Below are 14,668 nucleotides of genomic sequence, written 5' to 3' on the forward strand. Positions count from 1 at the left end.
GCGGTCCTGGGCCGCCTGCGCGGCGCGCGTCCGGGCGGGCTCCCCCCGCGGCCCGATGGTCTCGCCCGCCGGCGGGACGGCGCGGGGCGGGGCGGGGCGGGGCGCGCGGGCGGATAAAGGCGGTTGGGGGCGGGGCGCGCCATCGGTCTGCGCCGCGGGACAGGACGCGCTCGTCGCCGCCGCCTCGCCATGGCCTGCAGCCCGCGAACCCCCCCCCACGTACCGGAGCCGCCGCGACCGCGACGCCAGGTGAGGCCGGGCGGGGGTGTGAGGCGGGGGTGCGGACGGCGGGAGTCGCGGCCCGGCCCGCCCGCCTGACGCGGCCTCTCGCCCGCAGCCCGCCGCCCCCCGCGAGATGGAGCCTGGGGCGCAAGCGCAGAGCCGACGGCCGGCACCGGGCGGCGGAGGACGCCGAGGGCCCCGCGAAGCCGGCGGAGCCCCGCAGACCCGACAGGTGGGCCCTGCGCGCGGGGCGGGGGACGGGGCGGGCGCCCGCGGGTTATCGGGCCGCCGGGGGGCTCGGCAGGGCCTGGCGGTGGGTGTCGGCACCGCCGCCCGGCGTGTTCCGGGCCAGCGCGGCCCCCACGGGCTCCTCGGATCCCGTGCACCCGGCTCAGTCCCCAAGGGGGACCCCGCCCGCCGGGGCTCCTGCAGTGTCCGCTGCCCTCGGCTGGGGACCAGGGCCCCGCGCCGGGTCCCGCCTGTTGTGCCCGCGCCCTGGTCGGCGGCCGGTGAGGCGGGCGCCCGGAGGCGAGGCCTGGCTGCTCGGGGCCCCGTGGGAAGGCGGGGCGGGGGCGGGGGCGGGCCTGGGGCCGTCCCTGTGGTCCGGGGTGGGGCTGCGCTGGGCGCGGGGAAGGCGGTGCTGGGAGACGGAGCGGAGGGGTTCAGGGGGCTGGGCTCCCACTGCCCGCTCACGAGCGGGTGCAGAGGCGTCCGTCCCACCGGGTTCCGGGTCTCTGCCGACATGGAGAGGAGGGGAGCGCCGGCCTGGGCTGGCGTCGGGGCTCGGAAGCTCCCGGCGAGCAGGGAGCTGTGCGGAGGCGATGGGGTCGGGGCGCGCGGAGGCCCTCACTTTGGGCGCAAGGCAGGCAGTAGCCCGTGTGGACGGCCGGGAGGCCGGGACCGCCGCCTGCGGGGGGAGAGGGGAGGAGAGAGTGCAGAGGGGCTCCCGCCGCCGGGGCTGGATGCAGAGACGGACCGAGCCGCCCCACGGAGATCCGGCTCCCAGCTCCCAGCTCCCAGCCCCAGGGGCCCGCTCAGCCGGGGAGACGGGGCTCTGTGCCCCGCGGGCGCGCCCCTAGCTCAGCCGCACGGGCGCCTTATCTTCAGCGGCGGAGGGGGCCCTGCGCACAGGGGCTCTGCTCCCAGCCCCGGGCACCGGGGAGGGGCCCGCTGCGCCTCCCGGGGCCGGTGGGGCCGGTGCCTCCGGTGGGTGGGTGTGTGAGGAGCACAGGCTTTGTTTCCTGTGGGGCCCAGGGCGGGAGGAGGCTGAGCGGAACCCGCCGAGTCTAAGAAGGGGGCTCGGCGCCCCCCCCCCCCCCCCCACGAGCCGCAGCAGCAGCAGCAGCAGCAGCAGCAGCAGCAGCAGGGCCTGTGCGGGCTCCTCTCCAGCCAGGACCCTGCTGGGGCCGCAGACCCGACCTGCTCGCCTGCTGGGCTACGGGTTGGCGTCCAGCCTCGGCCGAGCCTGCGTTGGTTCTGTCGGTGGCTGGTCGCTCATTCGGCTTAGCTTTTGGTCCGTTGATTTGAGTTCCCGCCCTGCCAGCCATTTTAATTTTAGACTCTGGAAGTTCGCTTTTGGAAACGCAGTTTGATAAGGTGAAGGGGCAACCACGTTACTGCGTCTTGAGAGCATGTGATTGGCTGGCGTCTAGAGCGGAGAAGCGCCTGGTTTTGACGCAGAGGAGGGGCTGTAAGCATGTCACTGCATCTAATCTGTGAAGACCAGCGCCTCTGACCGCCAGACTCCTGGCAGCGAGCCTGGTGGTTCCACCTTGCCCGGCCCGGATGGATTTCCTTGAGTCTCACTGAGCCGAGCTCCTCCGCCCCAGCTCTGGGGCAGCCTCTGCCCTGGACTCCCCGGTGCAGCCAGGGCTCCGGTGCCGACCCTGTCCCCTCCCCCGCCTTCAGCGTGATGTGACGTAGCCTGAGTCATTGACTGTGTGCACTGTGTACTAAGGAGCTTTAGGTGCTGGCCACTCTACCCGGCATTCAGTGCGTTATTTTAAAGAAGTTAGCTTGGTTTACAAGTAAAAGAATGGGTTGTATTAGGCACCCTTCCCGTGCTGATGGACCCTCGCTGACCGTGTCTGCCTCCTGCCCCCACCCCACCCCACCCCACCCCCCAGTAGCCTCTGTCCTCAGGGTTCAGCCAGCCTGGCACGTGGGGGGTGCACAGAGAGGCCCTGAGCCAATGGCCCAGGCCCAGGCAGCTAGGGAATTGCAGGCAGACTCCCAGAAGCCCTTCCCTTGGGTCTCCACGTACCAGACCATTTCCTGCGCCGAGTGGAAAGGAAACTGAGAGTGTTGTGGTTCGAATGCGCATGTCCATTTTTCTGCAGCTTCACCACCCCCGAGGCCCCGAAGCCCCGGCCTCGGTGTGCGGACTGGGCCAGCGCCGTGGAGGAGGATGAAATGAGGACCAGGGTGAACAAAGAAATCGCAAGGTACGTGCTCAGGCCACTGTGGAGGGCCAGCGGGGTTTGAGGGATGCATTTGCAGCGGGGTTCGGTTAGAGCCACGGTACTTAAAAGGCTGGTCTCTGACCAGCTGGTGAGCAGCTGCTGGGAGCCGGGTAGAAATGCAGATTCTCAGGCCCCCCCCCCCCCCCCCCCCCCCCCCCCGTCGGCAGGGACTCCGGGTGGGGCCTCGGGTGACTCCGCTCACTGAGGGGTGAGGACCCTGTCTTAGTGGCTGTCCCCCGACCTCGGCTGGACTGCAGAGGGCCACCGTGATGTGCCCGGCCTGCCCCGCCCAGCCCCAGCCCCAGGCAGGAGGCGCTCTTGACTGACACCTGTCAGGTAACAGCCGTGAATGGCCAGAGTTCAGAGAGGACCCCTGACTTGGAGTCTGAACCCCTTGCAGTTGCACCCCAAATGGTTGTACGTCCAGGTTCTCAAACTCCAAGCCATGTCCTCTTCTGGGACTCAAGATGGTTCAGGTGGTGCTGCCGGAACTGCTGCTTCTCCCTCGCTGACACGCTCACCGGGGTCTGGGGGCCTCTCCTCTCTGCCGTCTGACCCGCTGAACGCCCCTGAGTTAAACCAGCTCCTGGGTGGTTGAAGGAGGGCTGTGGCTCTGGGTGCCGATGAGAACCGTGGCCCTGGTGCCAGCGGGGGCAGGGCTGGTGGGTTGCAGCTGCTCGCAGGAAAGGCATTGGCACGGGGGGGGGGGGGGGGTTGTGTCCATTCAAGGGGGCATGAAAGTGGGGTGTGGACAGGTGGGCCCAGTGTTCTGAGTGACTTGCTTTCTGTGTGTGGGTCTTGGTGTGTCAGCTGTGGCGTGAGGCTGGTTGACTTGGCCGGTGTGTCCTCTTGTTCTGCTCCCAGGCTCACAGCGCGCCCTCGCCGCTGCCCTCACCGGGGACAGTCTGCGGCCCCGTGCCGGCAGGGGTCCCCTCTTTGTTCCTCGGTGGCCTCACAGGCCTGTCGCTGAGAGCTGTCCTGCTCCTGCTCTGTTGGGGCCCACCCTGTGATCACCCTGTGACAGGTGCTGCTGTGGCAATGCCCAGGCTGGCCCCGCTGGTGACGCGGCCTGCCTCACTGGGGGGGGTGGGGGGGGTGGGGGGGGCTGTGAGAGGTCGGCTCGCTGTGCTCCGTGGAGGATGGCAGCTCACACCAGCAGACTGAGAATTTGACAAGGGTTTGTCACCCCTCGAGCCAGTCTTTCCGGGGCCCTGAGAGAACGGAGCCTGGGAAGTGGGGGGGGGCGTCTCTCATTCCCGGGGTGCTGTGTGCTCAGTGCTGCTGTAGATACACGGGTGCCCGGGGCGGGTGATGCTCCGCCTCCTGTGCCTGGCTGCAGAGACGGGAGGGCGAGAGCTTACCTGGTGGAAGGGGCAGGGACTGGGGACATCGCTTAGGCAGTCGCAGGACCTGTAGCTCGAGGGGGTGGTTGGTTTCAGTGCCAGGCGGCACTGGGCCCCCCACCCTCCCCCGGGATGGCCTGCAAAGCTGGGAGTCGGTGGGTGGGCGCTGTGATGGAGGCCGAGGAGCAGGAGGGCTGTTCGGCCTCTTTCCAAGTCCGAGAAGGCAGGGAAGGAGCGGCACGCAGGCACGCAGGTCCCCCAGCAGGGAAGGTGGTGGCAGAGAGAAAAGCTTTTTATTTCAACCTCTTTCTTCAGGCCACAGGGTTTGGGGGTGTCAGTCTCTATGGTGCTTGGATCTCGCGACTTAGTCTGAAACGTAGCGTCTGTTTGGCCTCCAGCTTGCGTTCAGGGCTGAGGCCTTGAGGCCGCAGGTGTCTCTGGCAGCTGCAAGTGCTTTCTCCCTGGTGGAGCCTTTTCCTGCCGAGGGCCGTGTGGACATTAATGACATCACTCTGGCCACACGACATGATCAGCTTGAAGCCAGCCTCTCTGTGTTCACTAACTCACCGCTATTGCCTGGGCAGGGCCAGACCAGGTGGTTCACGGATCTTATGCAGCCTGTGGGCCACACACTCGCCAGCCCTGGCTTGTACGATCTGACATGATTTATCGTAACCTTTATCTTATAGAGGGGGGGGGGGGGGGGGGGGGGGGGGGAGGAGGGAGGGCGGGGGGGGGGGGGGGGGGGGATGACGAAAGACACCTGCTCTGACCCGGCTCCGCCACTGACGGCACCTCTGGGGGCGGAGTCCTGTGTCGCTCTGAGAGCTTTAGGTGTTAGGTTACTTTTTATGCCTTTTTAAAACAGCAGCATTTATTCTGCTCCCAGATATAAAAGAAAACTCCTCATCAACGATTTCGGAAGAGAAAGGAAGTCACCGTTGGGAAGGTAAGCGCCATTCGTGTTTCTCTCCTGAGTTGACCTGCCATTGGCTACGAAGAAGAGAGCGAGCAGGCGGGGTTGCTGTGTTGGGCATTCCCCGAGCAGCCGTCTTCACGGCGAGTTGGGATGGGGATGTGTGTCTGTGATGTGCTCACTCCCGTGGGGACAGAGGCTCTGGGGCGCATGGGGGTTGGGAGCCCGAGGCCAGAGGCCTCCGTCCCGTGCGCCTGCGCTGTCTGCGCGGTGACAGGAGTGGCGAGGCTTGTTGTGGGCTAACGTCCTTCTCTCCAGCAGTGACTCAAAGGCGCCGTGCACAGCGCCCGCCGACCTGGAGACGGACGAGAGTGTCCTGATGCGGAGGCAGAAGCAGATCAACTACGGGAAGAACACCATGGCCTACGACCGCTACATCAGAGAGGTCCCGAGGTAGGCAGCCGGGCGGGGGCCGGCCACGCTGCACTGCAGGCCACGGAGATGCGCAGGTAGCAAATCTGGTTCTGGGGCCGCGCCACCTGCTCATGTAAACAAAGCAGGGGCTGGTGCCCAGAGAGAGAAGGTTTAAAACCACATATTCGCCATCAGAATGTGGTAGACGTCTCAGTTCCCCAGACCCACAGCAGTCTCAGGACGCGGCCATTAAGGGCGGTGGGGACAGGAAGCTCACACTAAGGTCTTCCTCAAGGCAGAGCAGTGCCTTGGGACGGGCAGCCCCCTCCCTGCTCCCGTGGACGTGCTCTGGACAGGGTGCCCCGCAGGGCCAGGATTCGGGCGCACTTTTGGGGCGTGGGTTGGGGAGGCACGGCAGAGGCAGAGGCGGTGGTGGTATAGCCGCTCCTGTGCTCCTGTGGCAGATCAGTGGGTCTGTAATTCACAACAGTCCTAACCTTAGAGTCGGGGTAACTGAAGGGCTGTGCCAGCGTGAGTGCCGAGTGCCAGGACCCTGTCCCTCCCCGCAGGCACCTTCGCCAGCCCGGTGTTCACCCCAAGACCCCCAACAAGTTCAAGAAGTACAGCCGGCGCTCGTGGGACCAGCAGATCAAACTCTGGAAGGTGGCCCTGCATTTCTGGGACCCTCCGACCGAAGAAGGGTGTGACTTCCAGGAAATGTAGGTGCCTTGCCTTCTTGTCCTCCATGGACGCTCGCTCGCTCTCGCCCCGACTGGAATAGCTGTTACCTGCAGCCAGCTGTCCCCCTTCACATGCACTTCCATCCGCACAGCTTAACGCGGGGGGCGGGCTCTGGGGTGGAGTCTGCTTCCTGGATTGAATTTACATTTTGGAGCTAGAAAAATAGAGCTTAGAAAACCCGAAAATATGGGGTGTTTCGTTTGTTTTTAAGATAAACATTTTAAAAATTATTTGGGTAATTTATTTCAAACTATGAAAGTAGGTCTTTTTTTAAACTCAGAAAGGTTTTCCCTTTTCCCGGTTGGTTTTAAGCTTGTGCTTCGTCAGGAGGAGCTCAGGCCCAGTCGAGGCCCGGTTGCGCTGAGGACGCAGAGAGGTCTGCGCTGCGCCCCCCCCCCCCAGGTCCTCGATGGCTGCGAGTGCTGGGGACTTGCTAGGAGCCCGTGTGGGAGGGGTTTCTGGCGAGCTTTATGTTTGGCCTCACAGATGTCACACAGGCTCTTCCTAGCGACACTCTTGTCCCGTTCTCTACGACGAGGCGGCAGCGGGTCTGCCAGGTGTTCGCTGCCCCCGCCCCCGATGGGGCTCCTTCGTGCTTGCACGGATGCTCGGGTGTGCCTAGCTCCGCCGGGGTTGCCCGAGCACTGGCTCAGCGGCACGTGGGTCCCTGAAAGCAGTTCTCAGGGCAGCGAGGCGGCGATGACGTTTGGTTTTAGCGAACAGACTTGGAGGACGTTCCTGCGTCTCGGGCCTCCTGGCTTTGTTAAGTGGTGGCTGATGCCTGTTTGATTCCACAGACATCCCGTGGGCCTCGGGGAAATGGAGACCGAATCCACAGAAAGCAGCTCCGAGTCCCAGGCCAGCTCCCAGGACAACAGCTTCGTAAGTGGCTTTCCTTGTGTGTCTCGGCGGTGGCTCGGGCTGCTCGTTGACCATATGTGCCCCTTTGTAAACTGAGGTTCGGTTCTGATGTCTGGAGAGGGGCGCCTCACCCTCCCCTTTCTCTGATAACCGGCAGACGATCTGATGGCGTTCCTAGGTAATGGCCGCAATTTAGGTTTTTGGTTCAGTCCGACTAATCCCGTTTCCATTGGAAAGTAAAGGCCTTTTCCCTCTGGTCTGGCTTCGGCACAGCCCGGCTGCCCGCGCTCATGTGGCTGTGAGTGTGGGTGTGGACTGCTGACTGTTAGTGCGGCAGGGCCGGTGCCTGGGGATTTCCCCCACGTTTGCTAATTTTAAAAAATCCCATGTTTTTGAAAAAGAAAAATTCCAAGAGGAAAAGAAACTTCCAGTATCTGATTCCATGGTTACCGGTTGGGTGCATGTTCTTGCAGACTTTTTTTTTATTGATTTCAGAGAGAGAGGAAGGGAGAGAAAGAGGAACAGCAATTTTTTTGTTTCTCTTGTGGTTTTGTTGGTTGATTCTTGAATGTGTTTTGACTGGGGATCAAACCTGCAACCTTAGTGTGTCAGGACGACGCTCCACCACCTGAGCCGCCCGGCCAGGGCTCGTGCAGACGTCCTGCCTGGGCCCAGCAAACCTGCCAGCTGCCCAGTCACCTCCGGGAATGCCCGGCCGAGTGAGTGTGAGAAGGGGGGCACCAGGACACACAGGTGTTTGGTGTGGAACAGGCGTGCTTCCCCTGAGGCCACCCTGTCCTGGGGCCGGCCAGTTCCAAGGCCTGTGCACTAGGGTTGCCCTTCCTGCCTCCTTCCCTGTCACCCCTGCGAGCGGGTCCCTGCCCTCCCGGCTCCATGGCCGCGGGCACCACACGCTCTGAGGCTAGAAGCGGCGCCAGGGCCCAGGAGTAGAGGAAGGGCACAGGTTCCCACCATGAGGAATCGCGCTGTTAGGGGTGGTTTCTGAAGCTTAGACGTGGGGATTGTCCAGGGAGAGAAACACAGGGCTGGTCAGGCAGGGCGACCCAGAGGGCAGAGGTCTCGCAGGCGGTGCCCTTCCTCGGGAGGCTGCAGAGCAGCCTCGTCCCAGTTCAGGTTCTGGACGAGTTGTGAACTTGCCGCTGACAGTCTCAGAACTCGGAGCGGTGCGCAGGCCTTGGGGGCCAGGGAGGGAAGAGGCAGGTGCGTGCGGGAGTCGGACCGGGGAGACGAGAGCAGGGGTCCTGGCGGAGATCAGGGGGCACCAGGGAGGGGTGGCTCTGAGACGGTGGACTTAGTGTGATGAGCAACGGGACCGCCTGCCTGTGGCTGCAGGGCGGGGCTTTGCCGCTGGGCACGGCATCTCCCAGCACGGACTGCTCGGGACACGTGACCGCGCGGCCCTGCCGCCTGATCCAGGCCGTGTGCAGGCCTCTCGGCTGCCCCAGTGCCCCTCTCACTGCAGGTCTTTCTTTTCTGATTCAGAATTTCATCAAGGGGACACGTGTGCAGGACACGTGTACAGGCCACGTTGAAACTTCACCTGCCTGTCCACCCGTGACGTTGACACTTTTAAAAACATGCATTTAAAATTTTAGGTTTAGTTGGAATAAACATTAGGCTTCAAATGGTTTAAACCCCCTAAATTGTAAACTCTTAACAATTTTAATTCATATGAACGCATGACCTTTCAATTATACTTTTTTTTTTAAAGGGAAGTTTTTAAAAAATATATTTTCAGAGAGGAAGGGAGAGGGAGAGAGAGATAGAAACATGGATGATGAGAGAGAATCATTGATCGGCTGCCTCCTGCACCCCCACCAGGTAGGGATCCAGCCCGCATCCCAGGCCTGTGCCCTCACTGGAAATTGAACCGTGACCTCCTGGTTCATAGGTCGTTGCCCAACCACTGAGCCACACTGGCCGGGCCAATTAAACTTTTTTTTATCCTCATCCGAGGGTATTTTTTCCATTGACTTCTAGAGTGAGTGGGAGGGAGAGAAACATGAACACGAGAGACATCAGTTGGTTGCCTCCTGCACATGCCCCTACCGGGCCGGGGAGCCTGCCGCCCAGGCACATGCCCTCCACCAGGAGGCGACCTGCGGTCTGCAGGCAGACGCTCCAGCCACTGGTCCGCACCGGCCAGGGCCAACTGAACATTTTAAAATGAAAAACAAAAAAGCAAAACCTCATATGCAACCAGAACTGTATTAAACGCAGCGCTCACTCCTGTGCGGAGAGCCAGTGCTCAGTGCTGTCGAGCCTCTTCCACTCCCTCTGCGCCATGAGGAGCGCACACGCTCACTCCTGACCTACGCGGCGCCCGGAGTGGGAAGTGGCCCTGCCTCCGGGGCGGGTGGGGCTGGGGCAGGGGCTGTCCTCCCCCCACCCCCAGGTGCTGGAGCGCAAGCAGCTCTCTGAGCTCTGAGTTTGCACAGTGTCTGGTGTGCCCGCTGTGCGAGGTGGTGAGGGCAGGTGGCTCTGGTGCCCTCGCAGTCCCCCCCCCCCCCAGTTCCCCGTCCCCCGTCCTCCCCTGCTCCGGGTGCGTGGTTGCGCTCAGTGGGGTGAGCTCACCCGTCGCCAGTCCTGTGGGAGGAGCTGGCGTGACACGTGCTTCTGTCTCCCAGGACATGTACTTGGGCACCCCCACCAAGGTGCCACACCTGGACTGCCACGTGGAGGAGGAGTTTGACTTGGAGGCGTGTCTGACTGAGCCCTTGAAAGACTTCTCGGCCATGAGCTAGCCTGCCCGCGGACCGCAGAGCAAGGGCCTCTGCTCAGCCGGTGCGGCCAGCCGAGCATGCGTCACCCGTGTGCCACGGGGGCTCCTGTTAATAGTTATCACCTGGTGAATTGTTATTCTTGCCTTATTTTTTTAACAATTTTATGTATAGTGAGTGTATTTTGCGTGTTTTTAATCGTAAATGCAATTAAGCCCAATGACAATTGAACTTGAAGCAATCCTATGACAGACTTAATTGCTTGGTCCCCACCATCCCCCAGTTCACCCGACAAGCACACTGGAACCAGTTTCCACCGAATTTCAGATGCCAAGTTGCCGCTGGTAGGTGGTGGTGTGGGTTTCACCGTGTTCAGCTTCCTGGACTGGTATCTGAGTGTTCTCACCTTCGGGCCCTTTAATGTCTTTATGGAAACTTAATTTTTGGCCTTTTGTCAATATGTCAGGTGGCTTTTCCTGCACACAGAGCACTGACCAGTCAGATACTGAGGTCAGGTCGTGAGTTACTGAGTCACGCAGTCCAAGTTGGGTCTTTGTAAATAGTGTCAGGTGGGCCTCTCCCAGTAATGCTCCAGGAGTTACGGCAGCAGAGGGATTTAGAAAGAGCGTTTCACACAGTTCATTCACCATGTAAAATTGCTGTAAATGATGATGTATACAGATTTCCTGTTCAAACATTTTAATTGTAAACTTCTTGTTAAGACTGTTGTTAAGTTTTATTGCTTTTGTATGGAATGAGATTGCAAAAATAAAAGAGCCTTTAAGTGATGGATTGTGTTGCCAGATGGGCTAACTGCTGAGGCGGCTCCTGGGCTTGGAGGGTCTCGTGTGCTGTCCTCACCGCGTGGCCTGGGAGGACAGCACGGGGGGGACAGGGTTGTGGCCCAGGCTGTTATATGGCCCCCTCCCCCCGCCCCCCAGGACTACATCTGTGATGGGTTTAGAGCTGGAGCCAGAGCAGATATCCATGTGGGCCAGCGTTCCCCGTGGCGGCCCTGCCCCCCGAGACAGCTGCGTAGTCGTCCCGGAGCAGAGCGAGTCCTGGAGGGCTGCCCGCCAATGCCGCCCTCCGCAGCCATACATGGACCTGGCTGCTCTGCCCTAGTCCCTGCCGCCAGCCACGCCACACGCCCACGCCCGAGGACACCCGGGACGGGATGCTGCACTCACTCCCGGGGTGGGCTCTGCTCCAGCGTCTCAGGAGGGCAGCGCTGCCCATTCCACACTGGCCGAGCCTGGGCTGTGTCGCACCAACAGGAGGCGTGGGCGACGTGCGGGAAACGGTACCCCCACGTCTGCTCTCCTTGATGGGCACAGAGAGTAAATGTGTCAGGTTAAAGGGTAAGGGAGTGGGGGGTGGGGCGAGGGCGACTGGGTGGTGGGACGTTGCCATTTCTCACAGGGTGGTCGGGAGCTGCCTGATGGTGGCATTTCGGCAGGGACCGAGGTTGGGGACGGTGCAGGCTGCCAGCAGCTCACCAGGTGTCTGCCAGCGTGGGGCTGGCGAATGGGCAGTGACAGGGCTGGGGGCCCAGGTGACCCAGTCTGCTCCGCAGGTGCCACTGGCTGCGGCCCCTCACTCACAGGTGAGGGGAGAGGCTGATGGGCGTGGCCTGGACGGCCTTTCCAGGTAGCAAAGGAGGCTGATGCTTCAGAAAGAGCCTTGGAGCCGAGCTGAGCCGAGGTGGGAACTTGATCAGGGAGACGGGGTCTGTGGCCGAGGTTCTGGCTGGACGAAGCTTCCGGGCAACCCGAGACCTGGGCCCCACTCCCCCCTCCCTTGGCAGGAGCCCGGGACGGAGACCTAGCCCCCAGCAGGAGCCTGGGGCAGAGAGGGCTTGTTTTGAGGAGACCAATCTGTGGCTTTTGTCAAAGGATCCCCAGTAAGATTCACAGACTCAGAAGCTTTTGGGAGAATCCCATTGGCGAAGGCCGGGCCGGTGTGGACCGAAGGCCCGGCCGGATGACATGAGGTTGGGATCCACGCAGGCTGAGAGGAAAAGGCTCCTGAGGGCAGGGCCGGGGCACAGGCTCCCGCCTGACCCCGGGACTCCCAGGTACTGCTGTGTCCCCCTCCCCGCCCACCAGCTCCGGCAGGAGTGTCTGCACCAGGTCCCTTGCGAGTTGGGTGTGTGCGGGGTGGGGCCAGGGCAGACACCTCCCCTCTGGTTCTGACCCAGGAGAGCCCATCTCAGCCTGAGGATCTGGACTTGGGGCCGACGCTGTCGGAGGGAGCCTGGGAGGCCTGTGGAGGAGGGACTGATCGTCGGGGGGCGGGGGGTGGATGTGGGCCTCAAACTAGGGCAGAGGCTGGGCTGGCGCGAGCAGGTGGGTGAGAGGTCAGCGCCTGGGTTGCCGTGTGTGTGTGTGTGTGTGTGTGTGTGTGTGTGTGTACACATGTGTGGACTCAGGCTTCCCTCCGAGTGAGTGGGCAGCTGGGGTGATCTTGAGCAGGGACATGATGTCTGACTGACTTGGGTTCTGGAAGAATCTGCTCTGGCTACTGGCTTTTGCTCCGCATTTAAATTCTTGGAATGCTCTGAAGCCCCAAGGAAATCAATCTCCAGGCTTTTGTGCTTGCCTTTCATGCTGTTAACATAATCTAGGACCTTCCGTGTGAGCCACAGATACCGGCAGCTGGGATCGAGTTGTCTTTCTTCTTGACTCTTGTACATCGAACTGAGAAGTGTCAGAACTGAATTAAGTTTGTCCAGCGTGATTAATTCTCCACAATCCCAGGCTGATCGCTATCTCGGCCCCTTGGTGACTCATTTTCCTATCTTCCCATGTCTAGATGGACTTGGTCAGCTTATCAGGGTTGTCATCCCACACCCCCCGCTTCCCCTTCTCACGCTCTGAAGCCATTGTTCCCTGCTCCCGGTTGGGCTCTGTCCTCCAGCTGCTCTCCCTCAGCCCCTCCGCCCCCAGGTCGCCGATTCCCTGTCCCTCCCTGTCCCGTGGTAGGACGGTGTCGAGCCTCCCAGGTGAGTCAGCAGCTACTGCACTTGGCTTTCTGGACCCGAGTCAATGGCTCTTCTGAGGATGCAGTTTACGGGGTGTTTTTCTACCATGAGGGCAACTCTGAAAGGCCTGCTGGGTAAAGTCACGTTACCGTGCTTGGCCAGCGGCCAGTGCCTGCGAGTGAACGTGTGAGCGGTCTTCCCCGAACCGGGTTTGGCTTTGTGTGCGCGTGGGGGTGGGGGTAGGGGTGGGAGTGGGAGTGGATCTTTGGATCATTAGGGTGCGTATGGATTTTATGTTTAAGAATCTCGAGGGGTATTTGTTTGTTCCTTTGCTGTCGTTGCTGTTTTGTTTGCTTTTTCATGTGCAGACTCTATTTTATTTATTTATTTTTAATATATTTTATTGAATTTCAACAGAGAGGAAGGGTGAGGGTTAGAGAGTTAGAAACATCGATGAGAGAGAAACATCGATCAGTTGCCTCTTGCACGCCCCCTACTGGGGATGTGCCCGCAACCAAGGTACATGCCCTTGACGGGGATCAAACCTGGGACCCTTCAGTCCGCAGGCCGATACTCTATTCACTGAGCCAAACCAGTTAGGGCACATGTGCAGGCTTTAATTGGATGTAAGCCGCTTTGTAAAACTCACACTGCAAAGATGCATAAAGCTGGTCAGCATGGCTCAGAGGTTGAGCGTTGACCTATGAACCAAGAGGTCAGGGTTCTATTCCAGGTCAGGGCACATGCCCAGGTTGCAGGCTTCATCCCCAGTAGGGGGCATGCTGGAGGCAGCCGATCAGTGATTCTCATTGTTGATGTTTCTATCTCTCTTCCTCTCCCTTCCTCTCTAAAATCAACAAAAATCTATATATATAAAAGCCTAAGCTATGACCCGCACTGACCACCAGGGGGCAGACACTCAATGCAGGCATGGAAACATGGAACAGACTGATGAATCTCAGAGGGAAGAGGGGAGGGGGAGGGCGGAAAGAGATTAACCAAAGATCTTATATGCATACTAGAGGCCTGGTGCATGGATTTGTGCACTGGTGGGGTCCCTCGGCCTGGCCTGTAGGGATCTGGCTGAAACCAGCTCTCTGACATCCCCTGAGGGGTCCCGGATTGCAAGAGGGTGCAGGCCAGGCCGAGGGACCCCACACACTGGGCCTCTAGTATATTAAAAAAAAGAAAAAAGATGCATAGAGTTGCATGCCCACTGGTGGGTTCAGCAGGCTCCACGGCGAGAAGCGATGGGACCGAGCCCCTAAGGGGCCTGCAGCGAGCAGGCTTGTATGTAAAGTGTAAGGCTGTGGCGCTTGTGGGAGATCGATGGGATTTGGCGAGGCAGAGGTCTTAGGCTTGACACCAAGAGCACAATCCACAGAAGGAGAAAATGAGACGGGACCTGGCGAAACGGAAAGCCTTCTGCTCCGGGAAGACCCCGGAGAGGGTGAAGGCAAGCTGCCGAAAAGGAGGGCCGTGCAGGGCGCGTGTGGGACGGAGCGCTGGCACCTGGAACCGATTCAGAACTCGGAACTCAACAGGAGAGCACAAATCCTGTTAGAACACGAGCGGAGAGGTTTGTGCGGCTGGGTGAGAACCGCCTTCCTGTCCACAGAGGAGGCCGTTGTGGACGAAAAGGGGCCTCGTGCTAACCTGACAAGCTCGGGGGCGGGGGGGGGCCCTGTGGTGACCCTGCAAAGTCAGAGACCCAATGTAACCACAGGATGGTGTGAAGTTAACACTGTTGAGCGGTTTATGGCAGGTGGTCTTGTTCGAGGCTAGAATCTTCCTGACGGAAGTCAATCTTGACCGTAACTGAGCCTGTCTATTGCCTTTTGCATCTAAGGTAACATTCCTTTGGAATGTCGGGGTGACCCCCTGTGCCAGACCCCTCAGGGCACAGCCAGTGCTCCAGGGCTGAGACCATAAATCCTCTCCTTGTTATTATCATGCTAATTGTTGACCGTTAACTCCTGCACCCA

At 60.7% G+C, this 14,668-nt stretch overlaps 1 protein-coding gene across 1 annotated transcript; it reads left to right on the forward strand.

Annotated features, from left to right (window-relative positions):
- The first annotated feature begins 189 nt into the window (after window positions 1–189).
- SLBP (stem-loop histone mRNA binding protein) lies at window positions 190–10,488 on the forward strand. Its single transcript, XM_070400578.1, is given in 9 exon segments — window positions 190–210; window positions 212–249; window positions 338–454; window positions 2,562–2,666; window positions 4,917–4,976; window positions 5,262–5,396; window positions 5,927–6,076; window positions 6,896–6,980; window positions 9,608–10,488. Coding segments are annotated over 9 exon segments (828 nt in total). The 3' UTR covers window positions 9,725–10,488.
- Window positions 10,489–14,668: the final 4,180 nt, after the last annotated feature.

This window comes from Myotis yumanensis, unplaced genomic scaffold (assembly GCF_028538775.1).
Source record: "Myotis yumanensis isolate MYYU_CA2020_CCGP unplaced genomic scaffold, mMyoYum1.0.hap1 SCAF_1, whole genome shotgun sequence".
NCBI lineage: Eukaryota > Metazoa > Chordata > Mammalia > Chiroptera > Vespertilionidae > Myotis > Myotis yumanensis.